General features: G+C 33.5%; 1 protein-coding gene across 5 annotated transcripts; it reads left to right on the plus strand.

Moving 5' to 3' along the window:
• The first annotated feature begins 3,150 nt into the window (after nt 1–3,150).
• On the plus strand, nt 3,151–11,939 carry LOC127853168 (placenta-specific gene 8 protein-like). Of its 5 annotated transcripts, none has more exons than XM_052387429.1 (4): nt 3,151–3,295; nt 7,763–7,890; nt 10,323–10,462; nt 10,914–11,939. In XM_052387429.1, exons 2-4 carry the CDS (start codon nt 7,776–7,778, stop codon nt 11,004–11,006), a joined length of 348 nt encoding a protein of 115 aa, XP_052243389.1. In that variant the 5' UTR covers nt 3,151–3,295; nt 7,763–7,775; the 3' UTR covers nt 11,007–11,939. The 5 variants fall into 5 exon arrangements, with proteins under 5 accessions (XP_052243389.1, XP_052243388.1, XP_052243386.1 ...); XM_052387428.1 differs by having other exon boundaries at nt 3,179–3,355; XM_052387426.1 differs by lacking the exon at nt 3,151–3,295 and adding an exon at nt 3,587–3,974.
• Nucleotides 11,940–16,027: the final 4,088 nt, after the last annotated feature.

Raw genomic sequence — 16,027 nt, forward strand, 5'->3', positions numbered from 1 at the left:
TCGACATGGGACACTTGTGCGATATTTGCCCGATATAGTGTCGAGTGTCATATCGAGCGTCGCGCGTCGTATCGTGCGTCGAGAAATGTCGCGTGTCCACCTAGGAATTTTTTGGTCGACATGCGACATTTTCGCGACATTTGCTCGATATTGTGTCGAGTGTCATATCGCATGTCGCGCGTCGTATCGTGCGTCGCTCAAATGTCAAGTGTCGCGCACGAAGGTCGACACACGACACCCAAGCGACATTAAAGCAACATTCAAGCGGTATTCAAGCGACGCACGATACGACGCGCGACAATTCAGTCGACAGTCAAGATTTTCTGCAATATTTTTTTTTCTAAAACCCAGCGCGTTATGCGACATTCAAATCTTGATTGTCGTATGATTGTCGCATGTCGACTTCAAATGTCGAGTGTCATATCGAGCGTCGCTTAAATGTCGCTTGAATGTCGTGCGTCGATCTCGAAGGTCGACACGCGACAATCAACCTGGCCCTTTCCGGGTTCCGTACAAACCACATCGACATGTTTTACTCTTTTTAAATACACACAATAATTCTATATGCGAAAACATTTGAACAATTTGTTGACAAGCAAATTTACAAGTTCCACAACGTGTCTGCAAAATAGGTTATCGGGAAATATTTCGATAACTTGTTTCGGCATGAGCGTACATTTATGAAAATAACCTTTGTCATGGCATCAAATAAATAACACTGGAACCTATGGAATGCAACAACTGCCTTATGTTAAAAAAAACTGATATGATTAGTAAGTTGACATCTAGTCGAGTCATGTCGGCATGTTTATGAGTCTAGTTGATATTTGGTTGCGTAAAGGTTGCATTTCGCTGAGTCCAGTTTTCATTCCGTCGAGTCAAGATGGTTCTAGGATTTATAAAGTTAGCAATGTGTTGTGTCAAATTTGCATAATGCGTAGTGGTTAAGTACAATGCCAATCTGAATCCATCAGTTTAGCACAGCATACTGACAGCTTGTCTCCACCAACTTGCGTTTAAACCAAAAGAACGCTAACATAACTAAACCTCATTTAATATAGATTCACCTTAATGTCAAATAGATTCAAATCATGTGTAGCCTAAACTCAACATAATGTAAATTCGACTCAACTTGGTGTCATAGTAACTGAATAATATACCATCTTGACCAACATTACTACGCATTATGCAAATTTGACCCAGCCCAATGCTAATTTGAATATACATGATACCAACTTGATTAAATGTTATATCAAACAAAATGTCAACTTGACTCATAAAGATGACGAGTCGACGCAACTTAGATGCAACTAGCCAGACAATCTGTTTCTTTCAACAAAAGGCAGTGATGACGTTCTATACGCATAGGGTACGTTTGCGACCACAAATGTCGCACATGCGAAATACGATTGCACACCAGACTGGAAATGCAATTAGATCTGGGTTTGAAATTTCGAAACAATTGATGACAATAATCTTTCAAAATAAACTTAGTTCATCTCAAAAAGACCCACCGGACAATCTTCGTCATGGCACGGTGAATATAACATTGACTTGAGATTACGTAAAACAAATCCCTCAATTGACGAATAAAACGTAATTGTGTGAATTTATTAATATTGGTGAAATGTTGGTATATGAGGTGTTAACGCTTCAATTATCGATTTAGAAAGTGTTTCATACATAAATGATTTTCAATTAGTATTGACCTGCAGAGCCCGATGATACTGTCCCCTACGCTACGACTGTTAGTTGTAATATTCAATGATACGTGAAAATAATCCAACATGGCATTGGTCATGACTAAATGTGTTTAAGCCCCAATACTTTTCAAAATCAACGAAAATTTCGTACAATATTTCGTTTAATAAAGTTTAACAATTAAAAATCAGTGTTCCTTATGGCAATTGCCGAAATGTCAACACCAGATTAGGTCCAGTAACATAGATGTTTGAAGATACAAATGCTAGTTTTTTTGCATATTTAATTCCAATTTAATTTCCCGCAACGATATCAAATCATACGACACATGAACACTAACATGGTACCATTTTAGTGTTCGCGTGTCGTATGAATAGGTATATTTGCGGGAAATTAAAATGGAATGAATTGTGTCACAAATAAATAAAAACGAGCATTTTGTATCTACAAAAATCTATGTTACCAGAGCACATCTAACGTAGAATTTTTGGCTTTTTCTATGAGGAACACTGATTATTTATATGTTAACTTTATTTTACGAAATATATAACGAACTTGTCGTTGATTTTTGACCGTTAAAGAGACTTAAATCCATTTCAAGTTTCAGTTCTATACATGAGTGTCGGCATGCAAAGCTTTATGGTTCAATGTCTGAGGCTTCATTTGCCGCTGTGTGACCTTGCTGATAAACTTCTCAATAAGCATCTTGAACTTTAATTTTATTACAAATTCTACAATAACAAGTTTTTACAATTTGATAATGTCTGCTACACAAACTTTCATTTTAAATTTTCATTTTTCAAATAAATTTAAAGAGTAGAAAGAGATGCGATATTAAGAAATATATATGTAAGATATACGCACAAATTTTCTGCGTTTCCATAACAATTATAATTCAAGGATATTGTAGTAATGACACGAAAAACGACATTTTAAAATATTGAGAAACTGGAAATGCATCGTAAAAGTGTGTTTGCTTTTCTGTTGTTTGTTGATTTTTTGTAATGTAATTTTTTTTAACTTGTTTTCGTGCTTGTTTATAGTTTTTTTAAATAGATTTTTATTACTGCAATTTTGTGTCCGCTAAGTCATTCCTGTCTGCTATACCGAGATTTTGTATTTACCTCCCGCTATCTTTGTAATAACTTAAACGGCAGATACATTCAGTTTAGTTTAAACATTGGTGTAATGTTTGATTTATTTTATATATTGGGCATGAAGAGGAGATGAATTGTATTCCCCATTGTTAACCGGTAACGGACGAAGAACTTATTTGCGAGGTTACTTTAATTAAAATTCACGTAACTAAAAGAAATACTACACCGCTTGAGAAGTCGTCCAAGTTTGTTTTTTTTATAAAACTCATGTTACTTTATGAGAAAAAAAATCTGTAATTAACCATGTGTGCCGCTGACTCTTGTAGTCAGCGCCCTAATGTCCAGTCTGAACCAGTTTTACTCCTTGTTTCTAAAAAGACATATTGTTATACCGGGTTGCAGCCCAGTTAATATTCATGAAAAGTAACAATTATATGTATAATAAATTGACATAAATACTGGATTTCTTATGTTGACAGAGTAGCAGGGAGACTACTGTGAGTAACTCGAACTTTATCCTTATCCGATCGAAATACTTTTACGCTGGTAGGGAATCAGTAAGTAGCAATACGTTATATTGTAATCTGTTGAGTACTTCAGTGTGCTTCCGGGCATATTATCATATAATTTATTTATTTTTATATGTAATTGTGTTTAACCAGTGTGTACCTATGAAGTTTTTGAAAGTTGAATACAATTTAAAACAACGATGCGTGTATGTTCGGAAATATTTAAACTATAATCGTTTGATGCTTCAAATTACATTTAACTATGTTCCGTCAGGTTCACTGTATCAACCCGAGTGTGCCCTGTATACACCACATTGTGCTATATCAGCCGTATTACTCAAGATGGCATAATTGCTACTAGGTTCATATTTGAGACGGATATATATTTTTCGATCTATTTTGCATTGTGCGCTTTCCGTTTTAAAGTCACATGACATCCGTATTTTCGACGGACAAATTTAAAGCAAAAAACACGTCCGCTGTAGAAACTTCAGCAATTGGCATCTCGCCTGGACGATGATCGCTCCGCCCACTTAGTCACGTGGCTTAGCGGTTAGAAAACCTAGACAGGCTAACAACAAAGTGGGTTCTTTGCCTATAGATTGCCTATTGATTACACGATTTTCCGGATGATTTGTATGGACTTTAATCTCATCCTTTATCACTGGTAAAAGAGGTTTGTGTCACATATTTATTATGCAAATTAAACAAAAAAGTTTATAAAGATCATTAGCTATGTATAACGGGTATTTCAAAACTTTAAACACGCTCCCAAACGCTTGCGCCCTTACCGAAATCTAACCTGTTTCTACGTGTAATGGTGGTATTAGTAATAAATTAATACCTCTACACTGGTATTTACCAATTATTTTTTTTAATACTAACGAAACATGTTGTCCTCATGTTTTTGACAAGTATAGCGATTTATAACTGGAATTTCGTTTTACACGCTTTCTGACGCCGAGCGGGTACCGAAATCCCCCATGGTATTATGTGAAAAAGTGCAGACCAAAAAACGGTAGCATCGATACGTTTTTATTAAAATAGTAACATAAAATAGTGTTCGCTTGTTTCTGACATAAAAAAGGCGATTTATAACACCGGTATTCACTATTTGTTTACATATTGATATTTCATACTTAATATTGCTTATATGACATTTTCAGTTTCTGAAATGAATTAATTTCCTACAAGGGGGATTTTGGTAATTTTGGTAATTCTACATATTGAAGCTTCCATTCGCACTTGTCTAGACCAAATTTCCTCGTTGGAAATTGTAGATATTAAAATCCCCTAATTTGTCTATCTGGAGTAACATGTACCACTATGATAGAAATACACATATTTGCATACAGCTTTATAATTATTTTAATTGATGATAAATCCATAACTGAAACCCTAACACCTGTTACATTTTTTTTCAGAAGTCTTTATTTTTGGATTTAAAAAAAGATGATAACCTACATGTTGTGCATTAAAAGGAGCAGTTCATCTTTGAAGATTTCTTTTTCTAATTGTTCACATATTATAACTTTATATTCAGTAACTGAAACCAAAAACTGACTATGAATTGATTATTTTGCATTAAAATTGTCACATACATGTATAATAGAACAAAGTTGATGGCCAACTATCTGTACATGTACCATTAAGACAGATATAGCTCGGGGGCAAACAAACATCGTTGTTTGTTAGTTCTCACTGAGTTCACCTTCAATGTGGCGTCTTTAATAACCACTGTGGTATAGGGTCGAATTTACATTTAGCCCTTCACCACTTAGATACGAATTTTGACATGTTGTAGTCTCTTAGAACGCTACATTTTATTAAATACCTTTCTTACTAAATTCAAGTTTTTAAAGCTTCATTTCAAACCCTTAAATACTGATGAGCAGCAAACAGCATTAAACCTGAACAGACTGCTAGTTGCTCGCAGGCTGTTCTGGTTTTATGCTGTTTACACATAGCTATTTTCACTTTGCAGCTGATTGTGGTAAAGGGTCGAATTTGACATTTAAGCTCCTCAGATCATAAATTAATTGAACAGTTGTTGCTTGAAAAGACATCACAGACTAAGTTGACCGATTATTGGTGTATACTTTTGTTGTAAAATTAGCAAATGGTTATATAGTTTGATTTCAAATGTTTACAAACAGATAGGTTGCCTAAAGTATGTGAATTTGTATCAATTTAAGATTCAACCCTTACTCTATTTAGAACTGCATGCATACTAAGATAACATTTTTATACTGAATAGTAATAATTCAATTTGTTGATATAAAATTCACCAAAATTTAAAATTTCATACTACATGTATTTTGATGTGACTTCAAATTTTGCAACAGAGTATAAGAATGCCATAAGTTGTCAACACAGTTTTTCACTTGAGTATAATGCTTTAAAATTTTGAACAATCATCTTTGACAAAAAAACTAGAGGCAAGTTATCACTAAGAAAGTAAGGAAATTAATTCCACTTGATACACGTGCAAAGCCATTTTTATTGACTTGTCTCATTGTATAATCCAAGTATTTATAAGCACCTGACAAGGAAAGTATATTTACAAAAAACAATTAACACCACTCCCATATGTACTACATATGTACTGGTCAATTGGCAGGAACAATAAAACTGGGAGAAATAATGCAAAATTATATTTTGCTGCAGCAATACTGTATGGTGTCTAATAACTAATGCTATTTAGTATAAAAGGGTGTAAAATTCCTATGACCGAATCGTCTGAAACGGGTAATTTAATCAGTGTACAAGTCACAATTTCCTGTCAACCAGTCTGCAGACAACTACAATATTAATGTAATTACACGATCAAAAAATGTTTTGATGACATTTTCTAATTTTATCGCTTGAGAGATGTGAACGTAGATTACCACAAATCAATCCTGCACAGAGTGACCGACCAAGTGGCTCCAATAAACATCCTTTAAATCTTTGTTTTCAGAGATGTAACTAACAGGAAACTAATTCATTTCAATCTAGAGTGTTTTAAATGAAAAGAAAGTAAAAAGATGCAAATATGTTAAGTATTGTTAGTTTATTATGACTATTTCCTGGCCAAAAGATGCAACAAAATATTTTGCACTTTCAACAACACGTCATAATAATTTAGCAAATAAAAATGAACATTTGTATATTTGTAGCACAGAAAACATGAAAATATATGGTGGCATGTAGGTTATATTCAATAAATATATTGTTTTATGTACACACATGAAGACCTAAACATGAGACCTCACATGCCAACATGAAGAAAATTATATATTAAAATGTCTCATTAATGCAACAGTAGAGATCTTTACAATTGGTTAACACATATGTAGTGCATGTAACAAAACTTCATCTTGTATGATTCGAACTGTATTGTTTTTTTCTGCATAAAATACTAATCAGTTTCTCTATATCTATCTACATGTACATAAACCTTATTTACACCGTTTCTTTATATTTTATTTTCTAGTTTTCGAACAAAATAAAAACAACTCGTTGAATAAATGAAAACTAGGCATTCGGCTTGTTCAGAAAATGGCGGACATGTCATTAGCAACCGGCGCGCACGATTTATCGATCGCTGATTGGTCGATCGATATTAAGATAAGAATCTGATTGACAGTTGGCGAGATGTCAATTACAAAGCGCACGGATCTCCGCGAAAGCTTATGACCGAAACTTAAAGGAAATCTGTGTCCTTGATTTCGTTTAAAAACGTTTCAATCGTGATTTTGAATAAGAAATATCGCTATTGCGGTCGATGAGACAATCCAGTTTAGACGGTTAGCTTAATCTTGAACAAGAATTTAAATCGTATAACATGTTTTCTATTCATTCAGAATAGCAAACAATGGCTCTGCAGAAACTATATCAGGAGAGAAATAATTGTTCTTGTTTTAGCGTTCATACCATAACATTAAACGATTAAAACTTCGATCAACACAATGAATAGGTCAACTCAAAGCATTTGGGGGTTAAACCACTTGAAGGCTAGCCGAACCTCAGAATAAATCACATACCAAACGTACGTCTAAAATCACTTTGATCAAGTGTTACTATGCAGATAGAAAATGAAAACATGAATGTCTCAACGGGACGTGCGAGTCGAATATTACATACATAAGTTTTCTAGTTTTGGAAATCTATTAACACGATCAGGGAATATGTTTGAAAATTCTTGATCTATTAAGTTAGTGATGAAACTACAACAGCTGTTCAATTGTTTTAAATAAGGGAGGGTCTTGCATTCATTTTATATAAGGCCCCTATTTGAGAAATGAAAAAAGCAATGTATGAAAACAATATTACGCAAATTAAACTGCTGAGGGCACATTAAATCATTCATAACAAATATAACTTTATGAACATTCGTGTTTCGAGTATCTTTGTATGAATGTTAATATCGTATATAAGTATAATAAAAATATCATTATTGTGGTGTTTTAAAAGAAAGCCTGCTACCATGACTACCGCAATTGTCATCAACCAACCCAAGGCCGGGATGATGGTGGGGTCGGTTCAAGGTCATAGGGACTGGAACAGCGGATTGTTTGGATGCTGCTCTGACTGCAAATCACGTATGTATGAAAACTTAAATATTCTTGCAAATCAGTCGGTCTGTCATCGTCGTATGTCAAGCATACGCCGATTTTGTTGTCAAAGGATATTTCAGTCACCTTTCGGACTTGTACTTCGCATTTTTTTTAACCTTGATGAAATTGCAAATATTTAATTACGTATCACAATATTCCAGAGAATTGAATATTATATTGAGAAATAGTTGAGCATTGAATGCTGATAAATTCCGTTGTCTTAGACAACCTATAAACGACCCTTTGCGAATGCTGAAGGTTTTCGTGAAGAGGAATTCCTTCAACAGTTTCCTTGTATTTTATTATCACATCATTTTCGCATATTTATAACTTCAATGAAAGTTTATAAAAAAACATGGCCCAACTCAACAAACTAAAACAAAATATCGCGTCGTGAAATAAACAAAAAATGACGTCAAATACTGCGCTTGTTCGCTTATTGTGTCTACAGGAGTTGCTTCTCAACTAACCTACGTGCATTTGAGTTTAATGGGAAGTACGTTTTTCATTTTCTGCCATTATGTGGATTTCCCTTTATTTTCGCAAAAGTCATTAAATTGTTGGTATGGAATAATTATGTTCATATACTCAGAATGTGTATTATTTGAATACATTTCATCATGTCTGTCCTCGTATCCTCCGGATTTGATAATTGACAATCGTTTTTATCTAAAGTGTGTGTATGCGTATAAACGTTTTCAGAAGTAACAGTTCAGATTTTTTGACAACTTAAGTACATGCAATTTCTTGAGTTTTATCGTTTTCTATATTTTGTACATGAAGTTAATACAATGTAAATGTTATCATATTAAAACATTACTTTTGATAAAAAGGTATGGCATTATGCTTGTTTATTTTCATTTCTTTTTATTAATTATTTATTGCTTTCACAGATTATATTTTAGTGTAAGCAGACCTCCATAATATGGGGCGTGGGCTTAAGAACCCACATAGAGATCGAGAGAAGGCAGTGGCGTAACATCTCTACAAATAGAAAGATGTTTAAAGTTTTCAACAAGTTTAAAATACGTCTTACTTAGTATATATGATGAGTGTTATTGCGGGTATGATGACAATTTCCGGCAAGTTGAAGAGTCATGGCTAAGGGGCTATTTGCGCAATTATATTTCGTTGTTTGTATATGAACAGGGCACTTGAGGTATTTTATGCATGATTAAAATATATGTTTATTTATATTATCGTTGTTCACTCCCAAATACATGTAATTCACCCACAAAGTAGGTCGCTAATCGTTTAATACATTACAAACTGTAATAACGAATATCGAGTTCAGATCAGTGTAATGGCAGAGTACTTTGGCCACAAAATGTTAAAAAAATTGTTCGTAGTTCTTTTTGTGCGGTAAAAAACATCGTGTTTTTCACTTCGATATTTGATAAATTCCAATCGAAAAACAAACCGTTCATTTTGCCCCTTTTATTCTTTCGAACGAAATAAATACTCTAGCAAATTCAAATTGTAACTATTGAATAAAAATACATCAGTGTTAGCTTGATTATAATTTAAAATAAACGGATAAAACTAGTTGTTCGCGACTCTTCATGGTTCGCAACTATTAATAGAAACAAAAAAAAAACGTTGTTATGCTCCCCGAAAATATTTTTGGTGGAGCATATAGTTGCCAGTTTGTAGTTCCGTTATTCCTTCCTTCCTTCCTTCCTTCCTTCCTTCCTTCCTTCCTTCCTTCCTTCCTTCCTTCCTTCCTTCCTTCCTTCCTTCCTTCCTTCCTTCCTTCCTTCCTTCCTTCCTTCCTTCCTTCCTTCCTTCCTTCCTTCCTTCCTTCCTTCCTTCCTTCCTTTCTTCCTTCCTTCCTTCCTTCCTTCCTTCCTTCCTTCCTTCCTTCCGTCACACTTTTGCTACCGTTTCTCATAGCGCCTTCAATACTTTACCAATCGCTTTCATATTTGGCATGTAGGTACCTTGCATAGATCTCTACCTTTTCATGAGGTTTGGGGTCACTGGGGTCAAGGTCAAGGTCACCGAGGCTAATAATACACTTCCTTCTGTCACACTTTTGCTACCGTTTCACATAGCGCCTTCAATACTTTACCAATCGCTTTCATATTTGGCATGTAGGTACCTTGCATGGACCTCTACCTTTTGATGAGGTTTTAGGTCAAGGTAGAGGTCAACGAGGCTAATAATAGACTTCCATCCGTCACTATTTTGCTACCGTTTCTCATAGCGCCTTCACTATTTTACCGATCTCTTACATATTTGGCATGTACGTACCTTGCATAAACCTCTACCTTTTGATGAGGTTTGAGGTCACTGGGGTCAAGGTCACCGAGGCTGATAATAGATTATTTTAGGTGTTTATTAACACATAGATTGACAAAGCGCATCATCGGGGAGCATCCATCAGTTTCACTGATATTCTTGTTTTTTTCTTCCAGTACTGCTGACATATTGCTGTCTTCCATGTGCGATATGCACCGTCGCCAGTAAGGTTGGGGAGTGTATGTGCATGCCCTATTTTGTTCCCGGGGGGCTTCTGGCCCTGAGGACCCGAATCAGGACTCTGGGTGGAATCAAAGTAATGTTTGGCACTTCGTAATTTGTATTGTAAATTTGTTGTTCAAAATATTATCTACGAGTAGCTACTACTACTACTATTGTTATTATTATTATTATCATTATTATTATTATTATTATTATTATTATTATTATTACTTTTATTATTATTATTTTTATTATTATTATTATTATTATTATTATTATTATTATTATTATTATTATTATTATTATTATTATCATTATTATTTTTATTATTATATAACTAATTTATTATTATTAATTTATTAGTATATATTTTTTATTATTAGAAGTATCATTATTATTATTTTTATTATTATTATTATTATTATTATTATTATTATTTTATTTTATTTTTTTAATAATATTAATTAATAATAATGAAGATAAAAACAATTTATATCTACTAATCTTGCAATATTCTACTATTATAACCCATTTCCATATTTCAGGGCTCCATTTGCATGGACTCGATTGCCCTCACGTGCTGCCCATTATGTACGCTTTGTCAGATGCAAAGTGAACTGCACGCCATGGGCCTATAAGCAACTCCCAAAAATGGGCTCCACGAGGCATCACGAATTCATCATATGAACTCGCATTTAAATATCTTTAAGAGTATACCGGACATTTATTTTTGAAAAGATTTATACAGTTATTAATAAGTTGACAAACATGAACAAAGTGCATCTTCACCTGAACCATCAAGAGAGATACGTGATTGTAACACGTGGTCCATTCTAAACATTAAGCTCAACTAAGGCGGATCTTTCTAGTTTAAATCCTTTAAAGACTATGTATCTCTATTTTGTCTCGTCATAAGATATTTTCACTTGCTGTAATAATTTAATGCAATTGAATCATTGAGCTAATATTAAACAATTCTACTGGACTGTTTTGTGTGCATTAAAACCAAGCCTTGTAATTTGGCCTTGTACAACCTTATTGCGGCGTCATCCTGCATTGCACGACGATGATCTAAATATAAAAATTGCATGAGAAATTTTATAATAATTAATTGTTTTGTTTAAACATGTATCAAACATTTATTATAATGCATGTTTTATACACAGTGTATTTGTCAATATAAATAAATACTTTACTGAAAGAAGTTTAAATAAACATACTACATGTGTATAATTATTGTTATAGAATGGCGTAAACAAACATCTTATTCTATATCGACTTCTTTAAAATCATACAAATATAGCCTTGCGTTTTGCAAATATGTAAACTGCGAAACTTTTTTTTTCCAACAAAAGGCTTAGTGGATTTAACAGTTTTACGCACAACTCTAGAAATCAATACAGTTCGTGTGCATCCTTTTAGTTCTGCACATTTTCATTACAAAAGCATGAACACTAAAAGGCCATATATAACATTTACTATAGTAACTATATTGCATTCTCTGTACGAGTACATTTTATATCATATAAGTGTTGTTGTTTCCTATCCTGATATAAAATATTTTATATCGAATTTACAACTTGCCTTACTCCGTTTCATAAACATTAAGTATTTTGTTTTAAATAAGCCTTTCTTTACATTCTATCTCTCACTGAGATCACTGCGCTGCCCGCATGTCTGGAAATCATAATATTCGGCCAAATTGTGATTGTTTGTAATAAGGATATACTACGTATCGCTTCAAGTCCGATGATCATCGGACAATTGTCGAAAATTTTGATCGATCTTTGCTTGCTTGTTTGGGAAAACTCTGAGCTGATTAGCGCGATAAAGCTAGAACTGACTACGGTACACTATATACAGGTTTATTTGCTCAGGACCAACTACATAAATGAAAGTGACAATCTTCCAAATATCAAGTTAAAAGTAAATATGGTGCTGCATTTCTGATTTATAAAGCAATTTTCATGCAAATTTAATTCTGAATTGAAATTCCTGTTACCGCCGCGTATAATTCTTCAGTTGTACGTCAACTCAGGTACATCAAGTGTATCACCGGATCAACTAAGTAGACTTGAATCGTTTTCATATTAATTAGCAATATGTGTATTTCCTTTGTTATAATAGTATAAGACATTCACACAAGGGAATACAATTGATAATGAAAATGTTGTGGAAAGAATATGAAAGAGAAATGTTGATGTCTGGGGAACGTGTGGAGACCACTAAAAGTCATGTGCAAATGCAAAATATGCGGTAAAGATAGCTTCATCTAAAACCCATTCGTCATGTTCAATGACATACAATAAAAACAACAAAGCACCATGAGGTGCTGATAACGCTTTCAATATAAAATAATAAGCATGAATCAAATAACAGTTTAGATGCAATGATGCTATAACAGCTCATATTATTCTTTGTTGCTTTAGTAAAGATCGTTAAAAAACAAACACAAAGCAACTACTTAGTATAAAAAGTGTCATAAACAACATTATTTCAATTTCTTCATGCGTCTCTTTGTATTAAATACAGAGTTTGGAACGTCAATGTCAAATCGTACAATTAAAACAAGCCACATTAGCTCGTGACAAATGTTATCATATACAAACGAACAGGGAATCTATATGTAATAATAAACTGTACAAAGTTTCGCACAAAATAGAGTCAACCAGTTAATAAATAGTGAATAAAACGATCATCGAGAAGATACAAATAAAGAGATCAAATGAAAGTGTAAGTTAAAATCAATTGTTTACACGCGTAAAAAATTACATTATACGTGTATACTTCATCGTGCTTTTTGGAGTACCTCGGTGAATTTTGCATGCTTGACATGTATCAAGATTGCGATTAATATTACTTCAATTTTAATTTTCAATTTTATTGTTATTAAATATTATTTACATTTTTTATATTGAGTTTTGAATGTTAACCATTGATAAATGACAATTAAATTACATAAGAAAAAGTTATAACCCGATTATACTTTCCGATACAAAAGGATTTAACATGTGATGTACCGATAGGGATGTAACCGCTAAGAGTACCTTTTTCTGGACTATATGTATTAAGAACGGAACATCCAAGCTCATTTCCTTTTGCCGGTTGTGTAACATATTTATGTTCATTTTCAGTAAATCGTGTACTAACACTCCTATTGTCTTCCTTTAGCCCCTTATTAAGGGGCAGTCAAGTGCGAGCGCCTTATGTATTTCCCATGCAGGTGTACAGCTCTGCGAGGCATCGAATGTAAAACCTCACGAATAACACTACAATGTCGTTACCTTGCCAGGATAGTAAACAAGAGGGCCTGAAAGGCCCAACGTCGCTCACCTGAGATAAAAAGAAAATGACCCGTTGTTTGCAGCCCAAATGTTCTAACCAAGTTTCATGAAGAATGAACAACAAATTGCCCCCTGGCGGCTATGTTTTTCAACAAACTGGTACCATTTTTGAACTCGTCCAAGATATTATAAGAACAAATCTTCTGACAAAGTTTCATGATGATTCAACACTAAATGTTACCTCTATAATATTTACAAGGCAAATATTCATGGCGCACAACGGAAGACAGACAATTGACAAAAGGTGATCAGAAAAGTTCACCATGAGCAAAAAATATTATGCTCATAAACATTGTCGCCTTGTGTAAAGATCAGAAAGTTCATTCAGACTGAACTAAAAATGTGACTAAAAGTATTCACAATGTGCAGTATAAACAACTGTGGTAGTGGGGTCTCGTTCGCTTACGCAAGTGATCCGGTCACGGGACGGTTACGAGTTATGTAACTTTGTGAGCACTTATGTAATACGGAAATATTTATGGAGTCTAATTAAAGAACCTATTTCCGGTCAGGATGACACCACTGACTGGTTGTAATTCAATTAAGTAAAGGCGTCCAGTCAGATACGCCTGAATACACTCAAAGAATAAATCTATAAGTGAAAACCAAATCAGCTTTAATGAAAATAACTAACTTTTATTTTATGCTTTCCGGTGGATTATAGAGAAATATAAATGCATTAAAACTGATAATTTCACTGTTTCAAACAGTGAAAATTAACAGTGAAAATTATCGATAATTTTCACTGTTTTCTTCGAAATGACTTCATTGTTAGACGAAATTACGTCATTGTCCCAGCGTTATTTAGTTAAACTCTTAAACAACGTATATTAACTGTGAAAATGCAAAAAAGGAAAAAGAAAACATGTTGGATTCGGTGGAATATCGATTTTAATTCACTCGTGATCATAGAAAAAAAATTCTGCGGCACTCGTGAAAATATTATTTTATATGATCACTCTTGAATTAAAATCGATAATCCACCGAATCCAACAAATATCCTCTATTTATTCTAAGAACTAGGAAAGACTAATGACAGAGAATTAAGAACAGGTACAAGCCAAGTCTAAACAATCTAAGCATCGTTAAAAATGAACAAATAAAGCAAATACCTTAATGAATGTAAAAAGAAGTTCATAATCGGTCAAAAACTGATATAAATATTAGTTACTGTTAGTCTAGAAGTTGCTTCAAAACTTGAGTTGATAAAATAAGTCTAACTTAATCTAAAGAACACAATTATGGAGAGCGGGAAACTCCAGTAACTCAAATGCAAAAAATAAGAATTTACAAAAGTGATTTCAATCAAAATAGTCTTTCTAATTTAGAAAATGAGAATAATTTGAAAAATAATGCCAAAATGTTATGATGCTGGTGTTACAATAATTAAGAGTTTAATTATTTCAAAATTCCCACGTTTTTCAGAGTTGTTACCTTTTCAAATCAAAGTACTGACAATACTGATGTGACGATGCTTTTGAAGAGGATTGATATAAAAGCTTCTATTTAAGTTTATCTACATCACCACAATAATGTATGTGGGTACGAAAATTTTGGGTAGGGAAAAAATGGGTACGAAAATTTTGGGTACAAAAATTATGCCAAAAAAAATTAAGTACGTAAAAAGATTTGGTTACGAAAAAAAAATGGGTAGTAAAAAACAATTGGGTACGAAAAATGTAGGGTACGAAAAAAAATTGGGGGTACGGGGAAGTAGTACCCGTGGGGAACTTGATCATTTCAGCGAAACTGGGAGGCGGGTTACATTCTCGATCAAATATAACAAGAAATATCTTAAAAAAGGTATTCGACGTGTATTTTCTGTACTACTTATATTAAAAAACTGTCTGTTGCAGTAAAACGTGTGTGGGTTATAACATTACGTTTCATCATATAAATTCAAAACTTGACATGCTCTTTAATTACACCACGCTCTTTAATTTCACATGTATATCATACCAAACTTAATATTTCGTTGTTTCCTTTCCTAAGTAAATGATGCTATGTGTACGGACGTGATTTCACAATCCCATGTGCATGAACATATACTTTTTCTCTTTTGATTATTTTTCTTTTTCTCTAATTCAATAAGCTTAGGCATATTTAATCGTTAAGTACGGCAATAATTTCATGATGATTCCCGATCGAAAGTGGGTATGAGCACATAGTCGTAAGAGCACTTGAATACGTGAGTTCGTCCATGAACACATGGTAAGGTTAACTAAATCTCCGCGATATGACCTAAAATGTGTTTAAAACAGCAAACAGTATCCAACAAACGAATGAATTGTCAAACATAGTATGTGCACTGGTGT

Source organism: Dreissena polymorpha, chromosome 12 (assembly GCF_020536995.1).
Source record: "Dreissena polymorpha isolate Duluth1 chromosome 12, UMN_Dpol_1.0, whole genome shotgun sequence".
Classification (NCBI taxonomy): domain Eukaryota; kingdom Metazoa; phylum Mollusca; class Bivalvia; order Myida; family Dreissenidae; genus Dreissena; species Dreissena polymorpha.

Bases quoted from the DNA above. Each gene is read 5' to 3' on its own strand.
- LOC127853168 (XM_052387429.1), top strand. From the start codon at position 7,776: ATGACTACCGCAATTGTCATCAACCAACCCAAGGCCGGGATGATGGTG. The intron at 7,891-10,322 runs GTATGTATGAAA...TTTTTCTTCCAG, and splicing joins CTGCTCTGACTGCAAATCAC to TACTGCTGACATATTGCTGT. The intron at 10,463-10,913 runs GTAATGTTTGGC...TCCATATTTCAG, and splicing joins GGACTCTGGGTGGAATCAAA to GGCTCCATTTGCATGGACTC.